The 27415-nt window shown below is 40.9% G+C and overlaps 2 protein-coding genes across 2 annotated transcripts in view; both read right to left on the bottom strand.

Annotated features, from left to right (window-relative positions):
* The window catches only part of sdccag8 (SHH signaling and ciliogenesis regulator sdccag8), a 41483-nt gene extending 36052 nt beyond the window's left edge, over window positions 1-5431 (bottom strand). Inside the window, exons 1-11 of the mRNA XM_044045405.1 lie at window positions 5238-5431; window positions 3819-3980; window positions 3247-3332; window positions 3048-3164; window positions 2827-2952; window positions 2241-2336; window positions 1919-1983; window positions 1604-1804; window positions 1261-1399; window positions 957-1109; window positions 493-627 (exon numbers count right to left, since the gene is read on the bottom strand). Of these exons, the coding sequence (XP_043901340.1) occupies window positions 493-627; window positions 957-1109; window positions 1261-1399; window positions 1604-1804; window positions 1919-1983; window positions 2241-2336; window positions 2827-2952; window positions 3048-3164; window positions 3247-3332; window positions 3819-3980; window positions 5238-5304 (1347 nt within the window). The 5' untranslated portion in view covers window positions 5305-5431. The remainder of the gene's footprint in view (window positions 1-492; window positions 628-956; window positions 1110-1260; window positions 1400-1603; window positions 1805-1918; window positions 1984-2240; window positions 2337-2826; window positions 2953-3047; window positions 3165-3246; window positions 3333-3818; window positions 3981-5237) is intronic.
* Window positions 5432-12466: 7035 nt separating this feature from the next.
* On the bottom strand, window positions 12467-22657 carry tnfaip3 (tumor necrosis factor, alpha-induced protein 3). The gene is made up of 9 exons (XM_044046107.1): window positions 22367-22657; window positions 20019-20416; window positions 16270-16460; window positions 15927-16068; window positions 15327-15497; window positions 15047-15227; window positions 13575-14572; window positions 13276-13481; window positions 12467-12946 (listed from the first exon to the last, which is right to left on the bottom strand). Exons 2-9 carry the CDS (start codon window positions 20323-20325, stop codon window positions 12671-12673), a joined length of 2472 nt encoding a protein of 823 aa, XP_043902042.1. The 5' UTR covers window positions 20326-20416; window positions 22367-22657; the 3' UTR covers window positions 12467-12670.
* Between the last annotated feature and the right edge of the window lie 4758 nt (window positions 22658-27415).

The following is a 27415-nucleotide window of genomic DNA, read 5'->3' as shown; positions in this document are numbered from 1 at the left end:
GTTATCACCATCGTGTATCGATAGCATTCGACAAAAAACAACATATAAAAACAATATAAACTTAAGTTGATATGTAGTTTGTGTTTCTACGACACTTCAGCATGGTATTTCATTTGCTGAAATGCTATGCTTGAACCAGAGTCTTTCAGTTCAAGCCAAGCATTAAAACATATTTATTCAACACTGTTGAGTTTATTCATACCACAAGGAGAGCCAGAGACAAATCCTGACATAGATAAAACTTTGCTTCCACCCAGTGGATTTCAAGAGGTACTACAAGTACACGGCACAAACTGCATCCAAGTACGTCTGGTGTTCTTTATCCCAGTTCATTTTTTTACACACTGGTAAAGGATAATTTAAAACGTCCAATGCAGTTTTGTGGCTCTATTTCCTAGATCAGCTTGATCAAATGAAATTGATGGGAAGCTTTGGTGCTACGTTGATTTCCAGCAGTACCTGCTGACTTCACGCTTTCTGCACACACTGTACCTTGGTATTGTCATGTTCTTGACTGGAAAGCTTCTGAAGAGCATCTTCCAGCTGATTGGTCAGCGAGCCTTTGTCTCTGTGAGCTCTGTCAAGCTGCACTTCTAATTCTGCAACACGCTGGGAAAGGCTGGACACCTGGTGCACACAGATTTTCCATTGAGATTTCATTAGAAAATAATATCTGTGTTCATTCTTTACAGCAAATAATACAATGCATATATGTAATATATATGCATTTTATAATATGTACTACACAGGAAATTAACAAATATGTCATACTTTTGACAACACATTCATGAATTGTAGAATCAAAGTATTGCCTGGGTTTTTTTATCAGTCTGTGTACTAACAATGAAGTGTCAGTATGTTAAGGCAGGCAGAACTTTAAAACTACTTAAATACAGAACAGTCTCAGTCCTGCATTCTCTATATACAGACAAAACAATTATATAAATAGGATTAACTGTATGTGCTAGCTCCTCTTTCTGTTTGCGGGCCTCTGCTCGAGCCTCCTCTCTGGCCTCAGCCAGCCTCCCCTGCACAGCGTGCGCCTCTCGCTCCAAGTGTTCCCGCTGTCGAGCCAGTTCCCTGGACAGCTGCTCACACTGCACCTCCACCTGCATGCATATGATCAGAAACAACAGGTTTTCCAAACATTAACAGCCATACCAGGGAGAGAAAAAAACACAACTTTAAAAAGGCAATGAGGGAGCTGCTTAAAGAATGCAATCAAACAAAGCTGGAAAGATGTGTATATGTTTCTCTGACCCTAGCTTTTTGTAGCTGTGCTACTTCCGCCATCTCCACAGCCTGTTTGACCTGGAGACAAGAAGACCACTCTCTCTGTTGCGCCTCCTGCTTACTTGTCCTCAAAGCATGTAGAGCCACCAATAAATCATCACGTTCTCTGGAAGATCAGCAGACAGTAAAATGCACAACCCGCATTAAAATATATGAGTGTAATAATTCTCATCTCTCACTGTCCGATTTTGCACACATGCATTCGAGGGATCTCTTACAAACACATGCAGGGTACAAGAATGAAAAGTTAATCCTACCGCAGCACAATTTTGTCTACAGTAGAGTGTACTTTGTTTGTGTTGCCACTTACTTTGTGAGTCTGTCAATGGCCTGGACATGCTGATTGGTGTGAGTCCCAGCCAATACCGCTTCGTGTTGTGCACACTTAATACACAGCCCCGCCACACGTGGAACTCCATCAGATCTCAGTGCATCGGCAGCTTGCTTTTCCTTGCGTCTCAGCTGAACCTTCACCTCCTCACACTCTTTCTGACTGACTGACAGATCCTTCCTGTTGAGGAGGAAGGATCTGTCAGGAGATGGCTACTGATCTTTTAATGCTTTACCAACAAAAAAGAGTGAGTCACAAGTTACACTGGTTTAGCTAAAGTTTGAGAAAACTGACCTTAGGGAGATGACCTGGGCGTCCAAACTTTCAACCTGGGCCTGGTGAATCACTTTCAATTGTTCCTGAGGAACAAAAACATTACAGATTTTATGTATTGAGACAAAAATTGGAAATGGTTAATTGGGCTAGAAATCCAATCTGCAGCTTATAATATCTTAAAATAACACAATGGCAACATAATATAATTTACCAAAAATGCATTGAAATCCAGAAAATCCTGTTACAGGCGAGACTACTATGGCCAGAAGATAACATTGAGGAACATGAGATATGAATAGTAACTATACAAGAAAAGAGAGCACAGATCTAAAATCCCTACCAGCTCATTTTTCCATGAGGTTTGTTCAGCTCTCTGCAGCATGCTGTGGCCTATATTAGAGGTAATGTGGCCTTTAGCTGCCAGACTCTCATTCACCTGAGGAATAAATCAGAACAGATGATGAACCACTCTTGCCATGGTCATTTAAATGGACAATGTCACAGTCTTTTAATGTTGAAGCATTTGTGCTTAGTTACATTTCATTAATCATGCAAAGCATGTGGGACGTGCTCATGTTAACCTACACTTTGAAATACTGTGTGAAACAGCAGCTATCGTGGCTGACAAAACTTGTGTTATAGCAATGTTTCAAGAAATTAATGTCAGGCGACAGACAGTAATAGTTAATAGACTGACAGTGCTATAAAAATCATAATAGGAAAATACAAGCCCAGCTGCCTGTGAAAGAACGAAACAACATACTCTTAAAAAGAAGGTTCTTCTTTTATAAAAATAATAAATAGTAATTTACCTTATTATATCCAATGTATTAGCCTATACTTCTATAGTGTAGGTCACATCATACATGGGTGATGGTAAGACATTACTTTGTACATTTTATATGATTAAAACAACACAAATGTACCGTGGAGTTGTGGATTGTGTAGTCCTTCAGAGATTCATTCACAGATTTGGATTTGAGATCTGATTGCAGCTTCTCATTCTCCACCACCACCACTCTGACCCGCTGCTTCAGCTCCTGCAGCTCTTCCTGAACTCACACATACATACACAAAATGTAATCAAAACTTATCCACAGGTAAAAAAGGACTGCAAACATAATCACACATTAATTTGTGTGCATACCTTGCAGAGTTTGACCTCTGCCTCCAGGTGCTGTATGTATTCTGATTGGTTGTGAATCACTGGGACCAAATCCTGAAAGACAGGCAAAGTGGACCTTCCCTCTTGTTGGTCATTTCTCTGACAAGAAGAACATTTTAAAATTACACAAAACATGACACAGTGGAAGGAATAAAACATTACATTATGTTAATTTGTCTACCTTGGGTGGAGACAGTTTCTTTGAAGGAGAGAGTGAAGCAGGGATGTCTTTGCACTGCTTCAGTAGGAGGCTCTTCAACTGGTTAACTTCAATGCCCAAAGACAGCAAAACAAGCACAGACACAAACACAGACAGCAAGAAAAAGAGAGCTCAGGAATTCTAATAATGATAATTTCATATCATACCATGCCTAGTACCTTTCAATGTACCTTTGGCCACTTGGGTACCATAGGGACAGATAATTGTGTAGAGGTGGAGTTTTTTGAAACCTGAGATTTTACTCTCCTGGGGAAAAAAATTCAGTGAGTTTGAGCTTTGTGTTGTGTGAGAGTGATAACAATAATAAAATAATAATAACTTAGATTTATAAAGCGCCTTTCCCAAAACCCAAGGTCACTGAGTGGGTGGTTGTTTGTCTATGTATGTGGCCCTGTGACCCTATCGCCCTATGTCAGCTGATATTGGAACAGCCCCCCGCTACCCGCATGTGAAGGATAAAGCGGTAGAAGATAGATGGATGGATAAGCATTCTCTCTGTCAGAGACCTATGACACAATTCAACACTGGGTCACCTGCTTCACTGTGTGTCTTTTGGTTCCATGTTGCCTTGTCCTCCTCTGCAATAAGGGAAAAGAACCTGCCGTCACTGACTCCGACCTCCTCCACCTCTCCTCCATCAGGGTTCAGCTGTTTCAGTGTGCTGCTCAGCTGCTGAATACTCTGGTTGGCCCTCTCTGAAATCAATACAAACACACTCACACACCTCAGTCTCTTTACTTTATTTTTGTGACACATTATGAGTAGATTTATGTTAAATACTTCAATTTAAAATTAGGAAAGACTAGTGTAGAACCTAAAATATATGCACAATATGAAGTTTGGATTTGTGGGTTTTCTCATCGTGTCCGATTATTTCTTTACATTCAGTATGGAGAACTCAAGCTGCTGCCTTTGATCTGTGCGTGATCTGCCCTGCCTGCCTTAGATCTGCCCTCTCAATTCAATAGCTCTGAGGAAAAAAGGTTTGCAGTCAAATTAAATATTTCGCAAATGTCTAAAAATATTTAAATGTAAAAAGGACATAGTGATGGTTGATAATAATAACAATAAACATGAATGGAAAGGCTGAATCAGCATTTCCGACTCATAATATAAGAATTAATCATTTCCATTATTATAATAAAATAATAATGTGTAAATAAATTAATTGTGGCTGGGCTCCTTTTAGCTTCCATTGTACTGAAAATGGTCTCTGGAGGCCCAGGTACGAAGTTCAACACAGTTGTGTTCTGCACATATCCATCTCATTGATACTGATATCTACTATTGCATATTAAAAAATATATTAATGTTGAGCTGTAATAAAAATCTAAATTTCCATAGGTTCTGACCAGGACTGACTAGGTTGTATTAAGGACATCTGTGACTACTAGCATATTGCAAATCAGACATTTTGACTGTACAGTTTTTAGAAGAAGAAATGTCAAATTAAAAGTCTTATATTCACACTTTTAATAGAAAAATTATCAACTTAAAGATGTAACATCAACTACAATTTCCATAGGTTCTGGACAAGAATGACTATAGTCGTGTGTGACATCTATGACACTTGTATTTCACTTTTACTTTTTACTTACCAATACTTTACCAATATTAGAATGTCTTGAGTATAAAACAAACCCCGTATGCAATAGTTTCCCTTTCGGGGGAATTCAAGTTGACACAGCAGGATCAGTAGTAGCAACATATAGTGGTTGGTATAATAATGTAGCAATAGCTAAGCTAATTTTCATCTTCAGTCACCACTGGGGAATCAGCGACAGGTGGCAGTGATTACTTTAACCTCTTAACAACAACAACATTATCAATTACTTCACTCTAAAGGGAATAAATGACACACAAACAGTTCAACCACTCTGCTGTTTGCCCTTCTGCTGCACATAATGTAAAATTAAGTTAGCTAAATTAGCTTGTTTAAAACGTGAACGTACGTCTCAGTTCATTTCGATACGCTTCCATCTGCTCCGGGCTATCCTCATCTGAGTCTAACGGCGTCATTGGTCTTGAAAACTACGTTATTTCATGTTATGTTGCAAACTATACAGGAGAGGATAAATTAACGACAACAACCTCACAACCAACGTTGTATTTTGCTCATCGTGAGGTCGTAAGTAATCATTGGTTCACAACGATGGTGCGTTTGTTCTAATACACCAGCGTGCTCCCGAGAGGGGGGATTGCTCTGTTCTGCTACGAAACAACTCGTCTATCACCGCCCCGTCGCACCGCTCAGACGATTCGTGCAACTTAAACGAGGCAGCCGTTCGCCAGCGTCCTTCCTCCTTCTGGGACTTGTAGTTTTTGCCATGGTTTTTGAGCGGAGACAAAAACCACACAAGGATGTCACCTTGTGGTGAATGTGGTGTATTGCACCACACTCAACTGTATGCACAGTCCCACACGTAGAATCCTACTCGGGCAAATGCACTTAAAATAAGTAAAAGGGCACATTATGGTCCCTGCAACTGATCCATTTTGACAGGTACTATCAGAAAATTACAGGTTTAAATACTTGTAATTATGTAAAAGAGTGTCTCAGTGTGCCTCAGTTTCATTCAGCTTCCTCACTTTCATGGTACATGCCGATTCACTGATGAACTGAACAGAGGCATAATTAATTTGATCAGTGACACCTGTGCATTTCCTTCTAAAAATACATTGATGGCTGCTGTCCAAATGTCCCCTCAGCTATCATATATGACAGTTTCTTTCACACTATATATAATATAACACTTTTGACTACTTTACTACCATTTTTGTAACACATTTTCTTTGTATTTTGAACAGGCAACCCTGCAGTTTCCAAGAGATATATTACTGGTAAATGAATCACAACTTGATTTTAATCATGTTATTCAAAATACTGCTGTAGTTTACTCCACTGGTTTCCAAACATGTGGGTCAAGCCTTACACAATGGTCACAAGATGAATCTGCGGAGAGATAATAAGATTAATACACAAAAAAGAATGATAGCAATATAAACAGGCCCTTTGGTCGGCACATAAAGCAATACGTATTTTACATGTTACCTTTTCTTATGTAGCCTGTTATTCATGTACACAGCCTTGTGGGGAGAAACAAAACATGTAAATACTTGGACAGAAATGTCCTGCAGTTACAGGGTTAAAAACATAAAAATAAAAATCACCTGGTGGTTTGTGTGCTGTGTTTTAACCTCTGTCACTTTCACTTCTCTCATCATCTTATCTTGGGTGTCATCAGTGCGTAGCCACACGCAAGCACAGGCACGGACACAGAGAACAGATGCAAGGAAATGAACAGTTAGTCCAATTTATTCTCTAATGTTAAACAGGCAATTTGGCCCCATTTTGTATTTATAAGACCCCATTTAAATAATACGATCAATAGTGTGACTGTTAGCTGTTATAAAATCTAAAAAGTGTTGATTTAGATATTCATAAACTACTAGTGGTGAGAGATAATATATTGACAATGAATGATAATAGGCATTTATGTATTATTTTGTACTTCAGATGTTTGTTTTTACTCCTTAAATTAGAAGAGCTGCCTTTTCACCTTCCATCAAACCTGCAGGTCACTGTACACTGATGATCATAAAGGCCACAAAATGTGGCTGAAATCCTCAAACAAAGTATGTGGACTCTAAGTGTCTTTACTACTTTCACTATTTAGTATTATTTCTCAAGACTCAAGCAAAGTGTTGTTGGTCACTGATATTTATGTAGTTATACAGTATAATATAATTATAAAACAGCATTCTACAGCTATATTATCCATAGGTTTGTCATCATTCATTTACTTTAAATACTGATATTAAAAAAGTATATATTTTTTACAACTACACAGCAGTAAGTCATAACCATTTTAGTATCTTCTGAATGTTTGATAAGTGAGGTAGAACTGGTCATATGTAAATAATAACAATAATACTACTACTAATAATAAGAGTGGAGTGAATATAGAAAACACTGTGCACATAAAATGTTACATTTCCTCTCTGGACCCTCAGTAACCTACATGTGGAAATTGCCATGTTCCATGTAAAAATGACACAGACTCGGGGGAGTTTTAAATGACAAATCCTTTTTTGTTTATGTGTGTGTGTGTGTGTGTAAGGGTGTATCTCAAATCTATGTTTGCTGCCGCTTACAAAAGGGTTAGACAAAGGTAACCATGGAAACGCCCTCTTCCTATTGCACAATAGCAAAAAAAACCTTCCTTTTTGTGCTTTTGATTTTTGCGACATTTGAGTTTTCAACAGACAAGTGAGTCAGAGTGCAACAAGTTCATTCATAAATAGACACCGAGTCAAGATTATACATGTTCATTCACAGTCTGATGTGACAGCTCAAACTGAATTTGGGTCGTGTGGGTTTGAAAATCAACCTCTTCAAATGTTCTTTAATGCAAGTTCTCTGTCTCTGTGGCCTGAACGCTTAAACACTGCTTTATTTATTGCACAGTCGATAATGTCAGAGTTTTTATCTCCTGGATTAAAACATACTCTTTTTAAGATGAGATATGATGTCTTAATATTAAAATAAATGTAAATACAAGACTTTTACTCACAACTTTTAAAGATCCACCTCTTCTCAATGGCCTTCACTTATCTCACTATATTTTTACCATTTTATTGTTTTACTATTTTGCAGTTTCACATTTATTAGGGTCCAACCACTCAGAACCCAGCATTTTTGAGGCACTAAACGTTGTTGAAAACGGACAAAAATTGGCACACATCAGAACTGGAGACACATTTTAGAAAATACTTAAAAGTGGGGCAAAGTTGCTCAGTAGCGCAACTTTGTGGAAAAATTTGTGGAAACATGTCACAGTCCAAGACGAACAAAAAAGTCCATTGGGACCATGACCTCAACGCAACAGGAAGTCGGCCATTTTGAATTTGGCATCCATTTGGGCAATTTGTAGCTACATTTCGTAAAATGAGCGCATTCGTCTGAGCGTGATAACCGTACAACATAAAAATAATGTGTCACATTCTGCCAGACTCATAAAAGACGATTAGTTTGCAAAAGGTCTCGTATATTCAAACAGGTGTGGCCACGCCAACCATCGGAATGTTGGCGATTTTTGGCCATTCACGAAACAGGAAGTGCCCTGTGACTTCCCCATACATTGACCGATCTGCTCGAAACCTCTTGTGACTTGTGACAAGAGACCGACCCTGAACACGTCTACAGACATGAACTTGACCCAACAGGAAGTCAGCCATTTTGAATTTAGCTGCTGTTTTTTTTTTCTTCACAAAACAGGAAGTGGCCTGTAACTTTGCTGTACATTGACTAGACTGCAAAAAACTTCACATGTGAGAGAAGAGAGTGGCCAGAAAACATCAGCACATGAAAACTTAGTCAAGGGCATTGCGCCACCTACTGGCAGGGCAGTTACTGCAAGGGCCTGTGCCTTTTACTTAGTAAAGCACTTTGGTCAATCTTGGTTGTTTTTAAATGTGCTTTAGAAATAAAGACTTGACTTGAATTGACAAACCGTGGTTTTGATACTTGCTTCTTCCAAGTATAATATAGTAGTATCAAAGGTAGGAAGTACACAATGAATAGTTATGATGTTGTAGGGTGAGTGGTATTGTGGCAGTGATATTTTTGTTTTAGGACTAATTCATTACCGTAGAACATGATTCTTTTATGATATGCACATAGTAGTTGCATTGTCAGATTTAAAATGTATGAAGCACTAATTTCAACTTCATCACCCACTTTCTTTTCTTGTTTCCTCTTATCTTGGACAAAGTTCTGTATTTGTCATTTAAATGAAGAGTGTTTTTAAACCAGACGTTTAGTGCAGTGCCTATCTTGCATCGCTCACCGTTTGCTTCACATACTCAGTTTTGTACGACAGTTGCATACAAAGGTGTTCTGCACCACATCTGAACTCAGATGTCTAGTCAAACTGTGCTCCTCTTTGCAAAAGAGCAGTTGTACAATGGGGAGTATTTGCACACTGGGGTATTTCCAGGAAACCACATCAGCCTACTAATCTGACTGTGGTAGAGCCTACACATAACCCTGCACTCCCGCACTTGTTAAATGTCATCTCTGCCCAGCTCATGTCTATATGGTTATATATAATTATTACCAATTCACCATCAGTCGCTGCCAGATCTCCCCTTTCTTCAAACTCCCCCTCCCACTACATAATACACTCCCCCTGAGTAAATCGGTCAAGGGTGGGGGTTCCCTTTAAAACACTATATAAGCACGATGCTCTCACATAAGCCTGGAAATAACAGAACTGAGACGAAAAAAAAAGCACCTACGAGAAACATTACCATTTGAACTTTTTGTATGGAAATGTTTAACAAAAAGAAATGCATTAAGAACAATGGAGGCGGAGAAGAAATGAAGAAAATGAACTAACCCAGTTAAGCATAGGAAAATGGTGTCACATCTAAACTGGCTCTCTGACGTGATGGCTGTTTAGCACCCACTGTACTTTCTACACTGGTGATGGATCTGGTACAAATGCTTTACAAAAAACAGATTTAGGCAACACAATGCTGTAATAAGAGGGCAATGTTGAAATGTGGAAAAACCACATACTGTATGTGCAAGTGCTTGTAGGAAAACAAGTTCTGTAATGCTGCAATGAACGCACACATACACACACATGTACATACACACAAATAACTACAGAGACAAGAACCACATTAGACAGATTTCAGATTTCTTAATAAAAATAATTCATTTCAGGACGACATATAAATAATTATTGAATCCCACAATACAGATATCTTGATATGAATAAATACTTAACAAATAAAACCAGGCTTTTTTCATACAATACCCTATTGTTGAAAGGTCACACAAAGAAACTTCCACACCATTCGTTTGCATGTTTTGTTACACTTTTCTGCTCTTAAGTCGATGCTCTTCCTACTGCTGGAATGTCCCTAAGTCCGAGTACCATTCCTAAATGCCTCAGCAGCTTAGACAAGTCATGTGCAACATACGAGATCCTCTCCCAGTCAAACTCCACCAGAGCCCCGAAAACTTTATTAAGGGGTAATGATGAGCTGACCACTAATTGGCCTTGAATTGATTAAGGTTTGTCTAGAGGTGATTAAAGCACACAGAGATCTACGTACAGGCCATCAACACGTGGGCAAGGCCTGACAGCTTTAGATACAGTTGAATGAAAAGGCAGACCGGGTTGTCTGTGATTTTCTGACAAGAGCTACAGATGGACATCTGGATACTGAGGGGAATAACTGTTCGACTTCATATCACAATAGAGTTACTATGATCAATGTTACAGATTACTCTGTAGGCAAATATTATTTCTTTGTACTTGGGCGAAGTAGAGGGTGCCCGGTCGGGGATTTTTCGGTTGTTACTCAAAACCTGAGATGTCGATCTGTAGCACTCTCAATAGTTCAGAAAATTCCAAGCCGGCCACTTTTAAGGAGGTAACAACAACTGTTTGGCGACTGATGGCACGTGTACTTTTTTTTTGGCAGAAACAAAACCAAATATAGAAAATTACAATTAATAAAAATTCATTTAAAAAAAAACAAAAACAAAAACAAAAAAACAAAACAGGAATGTCAGTTTTGCGTATTCCAGACGCACACATGCGCTAATTGTGTATGTGTGTGTGTGTGTGTGTGTGTGTATGTTGAAGATGAGGCATCAGGTTAGAAGGTCCAACAATATGGACCTAGATCCATATTCACAAAAGCATTGAATAGGTGGGAGCTCAGATCCACTATCAGTGATCAGGCCCCTGTGGTCCATAAACTTTTAATCACTAATTAAAGGCAAAACTTATAAAAAAAGGATCAGCCCCAATACTGTGCTGTCGTAGCAACAGCAGCACATAACACATTCAGATAAACAAGGTTTAGCCAAAGCAGGTGACGGGAGTGCTCTCTGAAGTTTTGAACGCGTCACCTTGGCACATCCAGTAGGGTGGAGCAGCGAGGGATGCATTCTCTTGTGGGTTTGTTTTCCTACACATCACCTCAGGCAGGGGAGGGGCATGTACAATCTCTCAGAGCAGTGTTTTCATGTGCAGGATTGTGTGCAAACGTGTGTTATGTGGCGGATAATAGTCTAGACTTCACTCGTCATTAACTTCTCCATTCGTTAGCGATCCCCTGTTTTTGATAGGACCGGAACTACGACATTTCTGTATGATGTGTTGTGTCGATGTGTGTGCGTGTATTTGTTTCTAGGTGCTTAAGTGGTCAGTAAACAGGAAAACCAAGGCAACAGATCTATTTTGGGCCAACCAAGAGGAAGGAAAGCAGGGATAGAAAGAGAGAATGAGTCCTGTCTCTACTGTGTTCTCTGCCTTCTGTCCGCTGACACTGCCAGCATGTTGGCTACAATGGAGAGGCTTGTATTTCTGAACATGTAGCACCAAAACTAGCAGGGGCCTGCCCTGTCTGTCTTGCACTGTTAGACACAAAATCTGTTCTCACTTTACATATCAAACAATTCACAATGACAACTTCATTTTACAGATAAGTAACAATACTAAGTTTAATTCAACTCAAAAATAAAAACCAACACTGCTATTGACTGACTAATGGAAGAAAATTAATTCTTTAAAATTTTACAATATTGATTGCAAGAGCCTTTTTTAGGCAAATCTTTGTCTACTGTGGAAGGACATTAATCAGTAATTTCGAAGAACTAAGCTAATCAATGGTGTGTAATCGACTAGCACTTCACTTGCTTTGCTTTGGTCCAGTTCGGCTCACTTCTCCTTACTGCTTCCACAGATAAGTTGCGGGTCTTCCGCGACTACTGCATCCCTCATTCTACAGAACAAATGGTAGACAGACAGGCAGACAGATACACAGATAGGTTAAGACAGACAGACAGACGGGGGGTATAAATCCTTGGCTGTGGTCTAGAAAGCAATGTCAGATGCTTCTTGTTATGTCAACATACAATCATTTTGTCCGGCACGGTTCACTACGTACCTCTAAATACATATTGTACACAAGAGTTAAGTCAGTTGCTTTGACATGTAGCCAAACCTCTCACTGTGTAAGTGCACTGAGCACATCAGATGATAATAATTGCACAAAGAGGTATTCTGGAGGCCATGTCTACTGTGGACGCTGGACACACACACACACACACACACACACAGACACACACGTGCGCGTGCACACACACAAACCCCACGTTCACACATTCTCTCTTCACATTCTACATGGGGGGGTTTGATTTTCAGGCCATAAGGTTACTAGTTAGTCACTAGCTAGTTAGTTAGTTGTTAGTTAGTATCAGAGGTGCATTGACTGGCATGGGGTGCCCACAACAGGGCAGCGGCTCTGGCGTGCTAGAGATGTGTCGTCACCGCCATTGCGTGCATGGGTGCGTATGTGGTCAGCCGCGATAAATCTGTTTGAAGTGATCACACTCGTTGCAGTAGCCCTGTTTCTCTTGATTGGCATAGTGGTCGCAACCCTGCGTCCGACACCGCTGCTTGGACTTCTCCTTGGGCGCCTGCGCCCGCCTGCCCACCTCTCTGCCCTGGCCCCGAGTGTGGCACTCAGGGCAAAGGTCCGTGCAACCCGGGGAAACGTTACTGCAACCACTCCTCCGGCACTGAGTCTGCGTCTGTGATTGCTGTGAAGATCTGGGTTTGACTGCTCGGTCGCGCTTTTGGTACAAAGAGAGCGTGAGCAGAAAAAGAAAGGGTCAGTTGTGGACGAGCATCACAGAGAACGAAAAAGAAACTAAAAGATGAAGACATAGTGAACTCGGGCTCAGGAGTACCGAACTTTAATAGTTGTGTGCTATCAACTAGGTAACTAACTTTCTTTCCCCAAGGAAGAAGAAACAGACTGGGCTTAACATGTGTGTGTATCTGTAATCTACACACACGTTTGATTACAATATCTTGTAATCAATACCAAGCCCTACAAACAACCTATGCCAAAGGTGAAGAGTATGTGAGATGGAGTCAAGAAGGTGAGGCAGACACCTACCACGACTGGAGGAGGGGAGTGTGGTGTGCGATGTGCCACTTGGTTGAGCCGTGTACTCTGCTCTTTAACGTAGCACTTGTCACAGTAACCCTCCAGCATTGCCTTGCCAACTGCACCACACCCTGGCCCGCGACACCGAGAGGCATTCTGGAAGCCTGCCTCCAAACCATGCCGGCTCTGCACCGGAGCAGCTGGAGGCGTCATGTCTGAAAAACAGAGTGTCCGGCATAAGCAATGTCCTTGCGTGATTGAAAACTTGACCAAAATAGATTGGGGACATTTGCTTGTTTAGAACTTACGGTGGTTGGTCTGATAGTCAACGTAGCAAATAGTGCAGAAACCCAACTTCTCTGGCGTCCCAAAGAACTGGCAACCAGATCTTTTACACGGCCGGGCCAGGGGGGCCTGCCAGGCTGAGGTGTGCCCTGGGGTTAGGGTGAGGCACGGTCGCTCAGCATCTCTAGCCTGGCTCCAAGCTGAAGACGAGGCCTCAGTTCTGGGGTTGCTCTGCTGTGGCTCCCCCCTCTCTGGAGCCTGCTGTCTCTGCATGCAGGGTGGACACAGACCATTGAATATCCTGAATGCCTCCTGTCTACACATACTGCAGCGTTCTGTTTCTGTCTCACAGCCCCCCCACTGGGTCCAGCCAGAGCCCTGGGCAGCGTGAGGGACTATGGGGCCCCCATTGGGGCCTGGGAGTCCTGTAGCAGCTGTTCCAGCTCCTGGTAGTCCATGGTTCTGCCTGGAGTTGAAGCATCGCTCACAAAGTCCATCATGCTCTACGCTAAGAGTGAAGAGGCAGCCAGGTGTCTTGCACTTCATGGCATGGGTTTCACTATACAAGCTGAGGCTGGGAGCTGTGGGGGGTGCAGAACGGGGGCTGGATATGACAACCCCTCTCCCAGATGAAGAGGATGGGGGGCTGCTGCTTCGGGTGCCTCTAGAGTTCACTTCAGTCTCTGATCCTCTGATCACACCCACCCCACCTTGTACCCCTGTCCCTTTGGCTTGTACCACCCCTTCTATCCTCGTTCCTCCACCAGTGGTGGCCTGTCGCTTCTCAAAGCACTCGTGACAATGAGGCTGCGTGTCCACAGAGACATAGAAGGTGCATCTTGGTGTGGCACAGCGGATTTCGATGAGGGAAAGCTGGGAGACGGAGAAGGGTGGCGGGCGCTGTGGCTGGGCAGCCCATGCCTGCTCCTTGTCCTCCTGCCAGCGCTGGTACTCATGGTTGACAAGCTGCAGGTAGTCCTCCATCAGGTTCATGTCTTCAGGGAGATTGCCTTCATCCAGCCTGAGGACAGAGACATACAACATGTTCATAAACTTCATTAACTATCACTTATTAATGCTGCACAGTTAACCGCAAACTATTCCAAATTACATGAGTAAAACATGTTTGTAAACCATTTTTTTCTTTTTAATGACAGTTAAGATGCAAAAAATACCAGCTGTTTCAATTATAAATCCTTTCACAATTGTAATATCTGTCAATGGCAATATGATATGATTTGTGCAAATCGTGCAGCTCTACTGCTTAATTAAACTCTATAATGTACAAGTAGGGCTGGGCAATAAATAAATAAATAATTCAACAAAGAAATAAATAATGTCTTGCACCAACACACATAATTATCATATTGCTTCTGATAACTTTGTATCAGGATACACTTTTGGCCATATCATCCAGTCCAAATTACAAGATATGATCTTAATTTGAAAAAAGGAAAACAGATTTCTCCTGACTGGAATAAAGGTCTATAAATACCTTGCAGCGTTGATTATCCTTAGGACATCGTAACCCAAGCCTATGACGGGGATCTCTATCAGTAATAGGTAGTCTTTCAGAAACTTCTCTTTCTGCTGCTGTTCTTTCTCCATCAGGAAGTGAACCTTCAGCTCCTCAAAGTCCCCCCGCCCTGGGTTGATCAGCGGCACTGCTCGGATCTCTGAGAAATTCAGACCCGACAAAAATCTCATAAAATGCCTCTTCCTTTCTCCCTTTTGTCATGTCAGCTACATTACACTGGCCTGTTAGTGTTTCCTACCTGGACCACTGTCTTTGATGGTGATGAGGGGTGCAAAGTGCTGGGAGTCATAGCCGAGCACTATTGGGTATTTGTAGCACTCTGTGGGAGGCCAGTGTAGCGGCAAATAAATCCCACCCACATTCAGTGGAGAGATGGAGGAGCCAGATTTCATACTCCTGACCACCTGGTCTGTTAAAAGAACAGAAAATAAGTGTCCAAGAACAAGTTGTTTTTAGAGCACTTATTTATAGACATATTGTCTGCATATTCCTTGGAGGAAAAACAGACTTTTCATTGTTTGGAAGGAGGTAACTGATGCTAATAATTAGCACAAGTGCAGAAACACTGCATTTAACTGTAGTAAAGTACAAGGCAAAAATGACACATTTAAAAAGGGGAAAAACTCAGACAAACTTTCAAACAAGCTTCTGCAAAGCATCATCTCTACATCTACTAGCCAAAATAGATGGGAAGTGATGAAATCAAACACAACAAATACTTTAGAAACAACAAACAGAAAATGAGGTCTCTGATATGCGAGTCCTGCCACAGACTATGGAGTCTTAAATGGCTACCAAGGTGCAGTTATAATACATTTCAATAATAGTACGTGCCTACCTGCAATGACAATGATGGGTCTGCGTAGAATGTTTGAGAGGACGAAGATGTGAATGTCCTCCAGAGAGTCAAACTGGAGGCCATTGCTACTGGAGACCGGAGATGCCATCTTTACGATCTTTTCCCACTCCTCCTCCCAGTTCTGTGACACAAACAAGGTGCAGAAACACAGAAATACTTAGGATAGAAACTTTTCTGCACGTGATATTTAATACAGGTATTGCATGCGGGATTGTACAATGAATGACCTGTAATAAGCTACACTAGTAAAAAAATGTGTGTTCATGTGTATGTTGTAAATGCATCGTCTCAATAGCACACGCAGCTCGTCTAGTCTTCATACCATGGTGGTGTATCGGAGTCCGGTCTGGGTGAACTCCTGGGACTGGAGCAGCTCTGCCTGAAAACGAGCTCTGAAAACACCAGTGTCTGTCTCTTTCAACACACTATGGAGGGCTTTCCGAAGCACCAGGTCCGTGTCCTGAACGCCCAGCATGTACTGAGAGGCCGCATGCAGCAAACAGTTCCCGTCTCCTAAAGACACACAGAAACACGATATTAGCACTGCAGGTTATCTGTTTTTACATGGTGCACAAACTTAAGTTGTGCAGAGGTACATGGATGTAGATGTACACACCACTGCAGTTTGCACACACACACACACACACACACACGCATGTAACAAAAGCCAGGGGATTTCCAGGCTGGTGGGCTATCACACTATCTGATGTCTAGACTGTTATATGACCCTCACATGTTTGAAAGTACACACACATAGACAGTTCAGCTTCGACCACGCTGCCTCCGAGAAAATGGCCTGAAATTTAGCTCAAAACATTTGTGACAAATTAAATGTCACTGATATAACTCTGTAATCTGCCCAGAAGATTTCTGTCAAAGAAAACCACTTATTTTATCCTCTTCTAACTTTTCACAGAGAGGTGAAGAGTTTTCACAAAAGGCATTTCCGTGTGAGAGAGCACATTGACTGAAACCCTGGAATTTCATTTAGTATCCTATGGCAAATGCAGGTCTTTTTCTCATTGTGAAACAGGAGAGCCCATGTTTGTCGGTTTGTGTAGTTTTTAAAAAAAAAAAACCCTGCTGCACAGCAAACACAGGAATTTCCCTGTGTGAACTTCTGCCTATTGTGTGTGTGTGTGTGTGTGTGTGCACGCACTTGTTACTTTCCTATTATCCAAATGCATCAGCGCTACTTGGCTGGTCCTGGACTTTCCACAGGGGCGTGACTTGGACAGGATGGAATGTTATCTTTACAACTATAGCTATCAACACCAAATGAAAGCTATGATTAGTGAGTGCTAAGATAACATGTGCTGTCACATGCATCAATCTACTCAAATGTGGGTTTTTTTGTTTTATCTTCATGATTTATCGCTCCGTTCACTGGCAACAGATCACACTCACACACACGCACGCACGCACGCACACACACACACACACACGAACGAACAACCCCACCTTTTTTTTTTTATTTATAAAACTGCGGCATCAAAATGAAACAAACACTAACTGATCTATGATCGTTACACAGTACAATGTGTGCAGGAAGGAAGAGTTTTGAAAAGTTGACCTACACAACAAGGAGTATAAAAGCCCATGATTTGTGTTCATGCCATGGGCAAAAACAGATCAGATTCCTTAAAAAAAATCACCTGTGGTGCAAGGTGACTGTAATGTAATACATGGTTGAATGTAATGTAATGTGATACATGGAAAAATATTGATTCCGGCACTCTAGTATCACGCTCAACAAACGTAAATAAATAAATAAATAAATAAATGGCCCTCTAGAGAGAAAGAACACCTTCGACAGCCCCGTGCACAGACATAAACACATACAGAGGCAAACAGAAATGAGTACAAACGCACAAACACGCCTGTTTAATTGGTTCCTCTTGTGCACACAGACTTTTGACCCTGAATAAAGCTGCCTGATGGCGAAGGATGAAAGACAGTCTGTTGGTCCCATCAGTTTATAAATAGACACTTCCTCTGTGACAAGCTGGGACACTTCCTGAAAAGGCGAGCAGAAAAAACATCTCTTGATCCTCATTTGTTTCTCGTACAGGTGATATAAGTTTCAAATGATGTGCGTTCACAATATCAATGTTTTTGGGTTAGACATCATTAACTAGTCCTACCAGCAGCACGTTTCTTTCTGTCCTGAAAAGGACAGTAGTGCTCGGTGTTAAACTATCCAAATAAAGAGGAAACCTGAAGTCTTTCCTTGTCAAGCACAACACAGCGGCAGCGTAACATTACTCCCTGCTACCACAGTACGTAGAGCCAGTATAATATAGCTGAACAAATCTTGCCTGTTAGGAGACACATGACAGACACGGGATGCTGTTTGGGAAAACCCCTTGGATGCATCTAGACTTTGAAGACAGAAGACACACTGAATTTTTGCAACGCATTTCTTCCGTGGGCAGAAAAGTTGATTGAAACAGGAAAAAGGATATGACCCCTTCATTGTAATTGCCAGGGACTGCACGTTTAATTAGATTTTGGGAGTTGAGATGTTTAAATACGTTCACAAAAGATAAAGACTTGAGTCAAAGAGTTTGGTCGAGCAGGTACATTTAGGTCCCAGATGAAATGTTAAGACTCTGAGAAACTTAATTAATATGACCTGTACTCATTGGACACTCAATAACCAACTGCTGTTCCCTCTCTGTCTCTTTCTCTGTGTGTGCTGAGTTCCAGTGACTCAGCAGCAGTCAGTCCTGTGTGTGTGTGTGTGTGTGTGTATTGTCCGTCCTCTGTTCAAAGTCACGTCTGGGTCCTTCAGAGTTAGACATTCTGCCTCATCTTTCTGACATCATCCTTAGCAAGCCAGGAAATTCCATCCAGGTTACTGGCAGCTACTCGTCAGCTCAGGGGTCTTTCTGAAGAGGAACCATGTATTGATTTGAGTTACAGTAACTACTTCAGTAATGACCTCCGAATCAACAGGGCCCTTCATTAAGAGTTTCACTATATGCAAAAGACACGCATGAGGACATCAGATGAAACACAGAGCAAGTTCCTGACCCATCCTGTTACTGTTCAAAGCAAATTCGGAGAACACATCTATAAGGGAATTTCTCACCGCTAAATATTTCTACTCACTTCTAATAAGAAAGAAACCATTTCCTCTGGAAACTCACATGTTTAAGACAAAGTTAACACCACTTCATTTCTGCTTCCTTCTTCTGGTGTGAATGCTACTGGTGTTTCCCTGAATGCTGTTTCCATTACAATATTAGATTCTTTGTTTAAAAATAGACCCAAGTTTGATGTACACACACACCTGTCTAAATTTTAGCTGATAAAAAAAAAAGGCTCGGCAAAGAGACAATGTGACACAGTTTGGTCACATTTGATTTAACAAGACCTATTGAGCTGTGACACATCTGTGGGGAAGTTAAAATGATTTCAGATGTTTAAGATCCACCGACATACACACTCCTCACACACCTACACAGAAAGAAGGGGACGTGCCCCAAAGCTTGTAAATAAAAAACTGTGGAAATAGTTCGGTCTGAGACATCATCGACAGTGAATAACAGTCCTGCATGTGACGCCAGAGAATTTCCCAGTACAGAGCAATGATCAGAAGTAACCAGACCCTACCCCGGGATGTTCCCGTGTTACAACATCCACGCAACAGAAAACATGACTTAGCAGAGGTCTGACTGAACTCAGTGCCCAGCTTTGTAGAGTAAAACCAAAAGGGCTGCTAAATGAGTGTGTGTGAAATGGAAGCTGTGGCACTCGGTTATTGTCACTTACAGTAACTCTGCTTGTGAGTAATGACATCTGAGAATTTAAATAACCTCAATCACAGAAAATGAAACCAAAGCAAAAGACTCTGTCACTGACTGTTGAATCGGTTGGACTCTGCCTCGACTGTAACCAGATCCTCATGCTCATTGTTTTAAAACCGAGATAAAACATCTCAAAGTCTCACTTAAGTGCTTACATTTTCCATGGAGCCTCATGCACAAGTGTGAAAACCACAGACAAGTGGTTTGCTGCAGACTCCAGCACAACTCCCAAACACAGCACCAGCAGAATCTCTCTTACCATTGGTACGTAAGGGCACCATCTTCTTCACCTCCCGACACCAGTTGAGCTTCTTCTCCTGCTCCAATGAGGCCTGCATGGCTCGGTCCAGGATAGCAGCCTGCACCACCTCCCTGAAGGCCTGCGGGAAGTGGTTCATGGCGATCATCTCCAGAGTGTACCTGTGCATACTCCGCAGGTGGTGCATCAGGCCGCCAGCCGCTGCCGGCTTCACCACGTCGTTGGGCACTCGCTGACGGATCTTTACCGCCTTCAGCAGGTTGGAGACAAACAGGAATTTGGGGAGGAAGTTCTGACCCTGCGACATGGCGAACGACTGGTGGGGTGGATGGAGGGAAGGGACGAAGAGCAACGGGGAGGAGGAGGCACCAACCACCGAAGACCAAACAACGTGGAAACTGTATGGAGAGAAAGGAGAGTGGATATGCTATTTTGCACAACAGTACAGTAGAAAATAATAGAACAGACTGGTGGGAAATTTTCAGTGGAGAGTCCCCTTCCTTTATTAATTGAGGCTCAAGACACAAGTTAATTTACAGTTTGTTTGGGAAATCACCCGACATGCAGGATCATCCCAACTGCGGATGCTGGTGCTTTACACTGGAGAAAGAAAAAAAAAGTACACAGAGAACCCTTTTTTATCCCACGTTTGTGCTGTTAATTCTCCTTTTCGTCTGGATGGGTTTTGAGAGTTCCCCTCCAACAAGGCTTCCCAGTGTCCCACTGAGCTCAAAGCCTTTCAACAACAAACTGGTGGTTTCCAGACCTCAGCTGGAGGCCACCCATGGCTTCCCAGGCAACACTGAAGGTCACACAGGCTGCTGCCCAAGGCCTTGTCCCTTACAAACACCTTTCCCAACAAAAATGTTTCCTAAACTTTTTATCTGGGGGTAACACTTTTGCAAACATCTCCCGTGAGACGTCTATTGCTCCAAGCTTGGCTTAAAATACAAGCTGAGGCTATAAACTGAATGACAAACGTTGATACCTGCATCGTAAGCAATACTAATATCTTACCACACATAACCTACATATCCAAAAATAATTACATTGAAGTATGTCTGACTAACTCAGCCACAAACATAACCTCCTTGAGGAATTATAAAACAACCAAACGTTTGCAAAGATTCTTCTTTTCAGTTAGAAAACATCAGTTTTAATGTCACTGAACATGAGGATTAATGTGACGCCAACTTTCACGACAGTCCAGTTGAGTGCTAGATATGCATATTTTATTGACTAGTAGTGCTGACGGAAACATTAAAGTTGTATCTTCCTGTACGTCATAAAGCCTGATTGTAGGACTGAGTGTGACACTTAAATTCAGTAACAACATGGATCACAAAACGTTTTCCTTCAGTATTAACGCGACAAAAGGTTCAATATAAATGTATAAAATGTTAATGCACTGGACAAACTAGCAATGTTATTAACTGCTTTAGACTTAATCTTTAATTATTATTTTTGAACATATTGCACAAACCTAGTGCCACTCATAAAGGACACATTTCACCTCCCCAAAATGAGGAGAATGTCAGCACATTGTCAGCACACAGGAAGTAGAAAGTGATGGTCAGCAAGCAGGCCTGGAGTTGTGCTGACTTTTTTGTTTTGTAACTCGCAACAACATCCTTAAATTACACATTTTGAAATTGCCAGTGAGTCAGTAAGTCCGGTTTAACTTCTAAATTGTGTGGACACCTTTGAGCAGCACTTAGACTTTTAGGTTTAGTAGTGGCCTGTGTGCCTTTACTACCGAAACAGCAGCAGGTGCAACAACAGGCTAGGCCCTGCTAAAGGGGCTGGCTACTCAGTCACATGAGGGAGCAGACAACAGACACCTGGCCTGACATGGTTCATTTCCAGCTGTTGTTGTTGTGGTGGTGCTTCCACGGGAAGACCTTAGCCACAGAGCGGTGTGAGGATGACTGGCTACATGAAACAAAATAACACACACACACACACACACAATAACAGGAGACTTTGCTGACGTTAGAGGCTTACGTAATTCCAATGACAACTACCTTTGAAACAATGTAGCGTTGATGGCACCGCGGGTGTCGACACCGCGCTACATTAGGCTGCTGCTGTTTTAAATGTCCAGTCAATCCGCTGGTGGGTGACGTCTTTAGTAAACAATGGCTGTCAAAGCGAGCAGCCACTGTCGTGAAGCAGGCTCCAGGCTTCCTCCCGTGTCCCCACAAACACGACCACACACAAGTCAAGGCCCCAGACGCGCTCGAACCGCCAAGTGTCGCCCCCTTGGTGAGGGATGTTGTCCACATGTGGAGACACAGGAGGTGGGAGGGAGGCGGGGTGGGGGGGTGTTAGTAGCGCGACCGTCTTACCTGTGTAATATGTCGGGGTGGTGATGATAACAAAGCCCTCCCGGATGCTCAGGCTAGTCCTCTCGCTGCTCAGCCACTTCACTCAGCCTCACCGCTGCGGTCCACGGCGCCATTCAAACCGTCTCTTTCCTTCTCCAACACCACCTCAATGCTGCTGGAGCGCTCGCAGGTCGCGAAACCTTTCAAAAGAGCACACATGTCTGCGACGGATAGTTTTTTGTGTAAGGAAACAACCCGAGTCAAGGGGATTTCCACACAGGGACTTTCCGTCCACCCATGTTCCTCTCTCTCTCTCTCTCTCTCTCTCTTTCTCTCTCTCGCTCGCTCGCTCTCTCTCTCTCTCTGTCACAACTGGGGGCAGGTACAACTCTCTACCGCCAGGGGGAGTCTTCCGTGTTCCTCGACATAGAATAGTATTTGCCACCAACCGTGCACAAAGAAACACCACTGACGGAGAAACAGGGGTCACATCATGTAATGGTCATCATCAATGTACTTTATCTAACTTAGTTAGTTATTTATTTATTTATTTATTCAAAAACAGATATTTTTTAGCCTCACAACACTCACTTTTTTTTTAGGAAATTAACTCACTATTTAACTCTCTCTAACTCTCTCTCTCTCTCTCTCTCTCTCTCTCTCACACACACACACACACAAAAAGCATCAGGTTTTTAGAGTTTAATTTTTTTATTGAAGGCCACTAAAATCAAATGAGTTGATTTTGTACTATAATAATACAACATCTGTAATAATAATGTACAAAATAATACTAACCAATAACCAAACAATACTATGTTTGTTACTATTATTGGTTTTAACTATTTAATCTTCAGTGTAATTGTAAGTGTGGATGACTAACTAACTTATTTGTTCATCAAGTGATTATTGTTTTAGTTTATATTAATTGTAATAAAGTATATGTCGGCTCTATTTTGTTTATTGTTTAGTAATAGAAAACAATATGGAATTATGTCATGTGTAAAATTTGTTTGCAAGTAAACTATTATTATTTTTATTTTATTTATTTATTTTTAAATCTGCCATGCTCTGCTGTGAAACCTCATCACTTTACACAATGACCTGTTTATTTGTGAATTTATTTAATTTGACGTGGTGGAAATGTGGATTAGTTTTTGCTCTGATGTGAATGCAGATACATTTTTTAACCACAATGAAATAAACAATGGACCACACAATCTTTTTACATCTTTTATAAAAAAAAAAAAAACTTGTATAGCTCAGTTTGTGCAGGAGGATGTTGTTGACATTTTACAATTCTGCATCTGAATAACAGCAATGCTTTTGCAGCTAACACCGGCCCATGCAAACAAAAACTTGCAGCCAAGTGACAGCATAAGTCAGAGGCGGAAGATCACGGTTACATGAAAACGAGCAGCAAAAAGCCACTGTTGTGTGGCAGAGTACACCAGCTGTTTTGTGTGGTTTACCAGTGTGAAAGCTGTCACAACTGTTTCTGTTCCAACTGTCCCACATGACTTTCTATTACATGTAGTGTGAACAGGTGACAGACAGACAGACATGGTACATTTAGATGGCACGGACATACAAAGTTCAGTGTTGGTTCCCAGTATTTTATTAAACTCTGGTGAGTAATTATGAGTTAATTAAACAGTTTAAAATCTCACAGTTATTCAGTTTGCATGGACAATGTGTTTTTCTGTTCACCAGGAACCAGTTAATATTACACAGGAATCCACAGCATCATATTAGAATAAAAACAAAATTGTACAAAATAGACTACACATTTGTCCACCTAAGGTGACATAAAAGTACGGAGATATGTTTCAATTATCAGTTTAATTAAACTTATATGTGGTTCAACAGTGTCAGGAAAGACATGTTGTCTGTAATGTTACCTAACTGGATTTTTTAATACTCCTGTGCTGATTCACTCCCTACTTACTGTTTTCATTTCTCCTCCCTGAGGAAAGACTCCTTGTTCTGTGTTGTGTCCAAAACACTGGAAACCCCAGTTCATTTCCTACCGTCTCATGTGGTGAACAGTAACTCAAATTTTATTAGTGTTTATTAAACTAAATGAAACTAAAAGCCATATAAAAAGAAAGAAAGAAAAATGAAACAAATACGACTTTCGATATTTCATCTGTGTCTCAGCATGCGTTAAGCTCTTTAGACACGTAACAACAAAACACCTGTATGAGCTGTTTAGATGTTGTCAGTTACCGATGAGGCACTTATCAATAATGCTGTAAGAATTTTTACAGGTTATTTTGCTGAATCACACATCACATGTTTGTTGAGTCACAGGTGAGGGTGACTGATACTCGCTGGGTGTGGAAGTGGTGAAAGCAAAACGCCGCAGTCATCAGCAAACGGGAAACTATTTTACAACCGAGGGAGAACATATATAGCAGTTTGAAACACTGTTCAAAATGAGAAGGAACAAATACTTGTAATGCGATTAAGTTTAACTCAATGTATTTTAGTTCCTCCACCACTGTGTTTTGAAAGACAACAGCATTTCACGTTGTTCACATTTTTTCTTTTGTGTCTTTGTTTTGTTGTTAGTGCCGTCGTATGCCAGCTTAGAAATGAAACACTTTAAAACTGAATATGTTTAGTAAATCTGCATATAACTTCAGAAATAATCATGACTTTGTACTTTATGTCTGAAAGTGCTTTCAATGATACGGATCTTTATTTAATTAAATGTACAGAGTTTAGGGTATAGCAACATTAGCGGATGAAGTTTCATTCGGCGATCATTAAAACTCACAAGGTGATCAATTTGTCATTTGTAAAACTGAAAGTGAAGATGTTAGTCAATTCCCCAAAAAGTCCAACTTTTTATATCAAACATATTGCAATAATAATATTTTGATGATATTTCACATGGAACAATATATAACTGAGAAATAAAAATGTATTTATGATGTAAAGTGAATCTTTGCCTTTAAAAAATGTAAAGAAATAAATACAAATTATAACTTGGTATGAAGAGGTGGGCCACAGGATATCAACTGGAGGGCCGCAAGTTTGAGACCCCTGCCATACAGGTGAAAAACAAAGTCAAAACTGATATTCGTGATAGTATGTCACAGAGTTTTAAAATAAAAGTGTAGCAGCCATGACTCTGTAACCTGGTCATGGTCTCTGTACACTGACTGTGCCAACAACAGCCAATCTCACTGTGTTTCTTAACCCTCTAAAAGGTGCTGAATTTTACTTACTTTACATATATTCAAATTAATAAAAAGAAACATCTCTTGTGGTGATATAAATATGATATGCACAACACATTTCCTTCTTTGTGCACAGGCCAATGTTTGTACAGGAGTAATATTTGCATCTGCTGGTAATCCAGGTCATCAATATAAATGTACAAGACTCACACGTACCTATATATATCCTTTAGCTTCATAAGTCTCATGTGATTCATGTGTGTTCTGACGGCGTGGCCAGTCCCTCACAGTGACTTCTGAACTCAGATCGTGTCCCAAAAGCCTTGGGGCCCTGATCCCAGTATGAGGTGGCAGAACAGTGGGGAGAACCCTGGGGAGAACTGGTGAGGGGAACAGCTCAGTGCTCTTCTGGCTCTTCTTCTCAGTGGAAACCACCAAGCAGGCGGAATCGAAACCAACCCCCACTGAGAGTCACTTGACACAGCGCTGTGTAATGGAAAGAGACAACTGACCCTTATTACCTTTATGTTGTTTTATTTGGCACTTTATAAAATCTCTTTTTCTGATGTCTCAACAGACAAAGGTCAAGTTCACCTGGAGAGAGACATAGAGAGAGAAAGAGAGAGCTGGAGCAATGTGGGTTGAGAATGAAAGAGACATTCTTTTGTGGATTAAGCCTGACCTCTTGTGGCGTTCATGTAGAATCACAGATCATAAGTCCTGCGTTCCTTCAAGCTGCATGTGAACATCTACAGTGAACTGATTAGTTATTAAGTGACAGAAATATACACGCGAGTTTGGAGTTTGTATTTGTTTTACTTCTCACATTCTCACATTTCATATTTTCCTAGCATTTTATACTTATACTATTTGTCTGTGCTCCTGTAACATTACTGTTTCCCCTGTTTTGGAACTAAATAAGGAATATCTTATCTTAAAGATGTGGTGCTTTTCTTTGTCAGATTCAGGGTTTTTAACCCTTAGAACACAGAGCATTTAGGCGGCTTTTTCTTTACTATTACCATGTTTAAATGTATATACGGAGGCTATAAGAATGTGCAATATAGAGTGTCTTCTATCTCTTTTTTTCAGCACAGCCTATAGGCAATCTGATGACATGATTTTTGTTTCCATTTTCACCAACTATATAAACACACCTGAGCAAAAGGTACTCACATTTAAAAAAAATAAATAAATAGGATTGAATTTGCGAACATTTGGAAATACGTCACATTTCAAAGTTGGCTTGGCTCATTTTTATGAACAAAAATAAAGACAAAATTGTCCGTTATGTGACCTTTGCACAATAATCACTTCTCCCACTTTTTTTTAAAAAAAAAAGCGATATAAAATGAATCATAATTTTGATTCAACGACACATAAGAACACATTTTGTAAAGACTGAAGGTGTGACCTATAAACCATATAAGAAGTTGTGTACCTGTGACACAGAACTGTGCCATGTGAGCACTTTATATATACAGTACACTATATATTGTCTATATTATTTCTTATTTTTTACTTTTAATACTTCTCAATAGTTGTATACTTCCTGAACTATTTATTTTTACTATCTGTGCTCCTGTAACACTACATTTTTTAGGGTTTTGAATAGTTAGCTAACCATAACTCATATTCTCTCAGTCATTACAGACAAAAAGTTTTTGTCAAACAAATCAAGTGTTTACAAGTATACTTTTAATTTCTTATTTCTTCCTCTGCCTGCTCCAGTGATGAACATTTTCCTGTTTTATTTACTTCCATTATCAAACCTCCTCCCTCCCTCCCTCTCTCTCTTACGTCTGTCCTCCTCACCCATTCACAGTATTTCTTACCCTCGTGTCATTTTCCCCTCCTCTCTAGCGCTTCTTTCTCTCTCTCC

Source organism: Solea senegalensis, linkage group LG15, assembly GCF_019176455.1.
Source record: "Solea senegalensis isolate Sse05_10M linkage group LG15, IFAPA_SoseM_1, whole genome shotgun sequence".
Taxonomy (NCBI): domain Eukaryota; kingdom Metazoa; phylum Chordata; class Actinopteri; order Pleuronectiformes; family Soleidae; genus Solea; species Solea senegalensis.
This window is presented reverse-complemented; position numbering and strand designations above follow the sequence as displayed.

Excerpts from the sequence above, each read along its gene's own strand:
- tnfaip3 (XM_044046107.1), bottom strand. The coding sequence starts at position 20,325 with ATGTCGCAGGGTCAGAACTTCCTCCCCAAATTCCTGTTTGTCTCCAAC. Across the intron at positions 16,461-20,018 it reads GGTGCCCTTACGTACCAATG|GAGACGGGAACTGTTTGCTG; the intron begins GTAAGAGAGATT and ends GTGTGTCTTTAG. Across the intron at positions 16,069-16,269 it reads GACTCCGATACACCACCATG|AACTGGGAGGAGGAGTGGGA; the intron begins GTATGAAGACTA and ends TTTGTGTCACAG.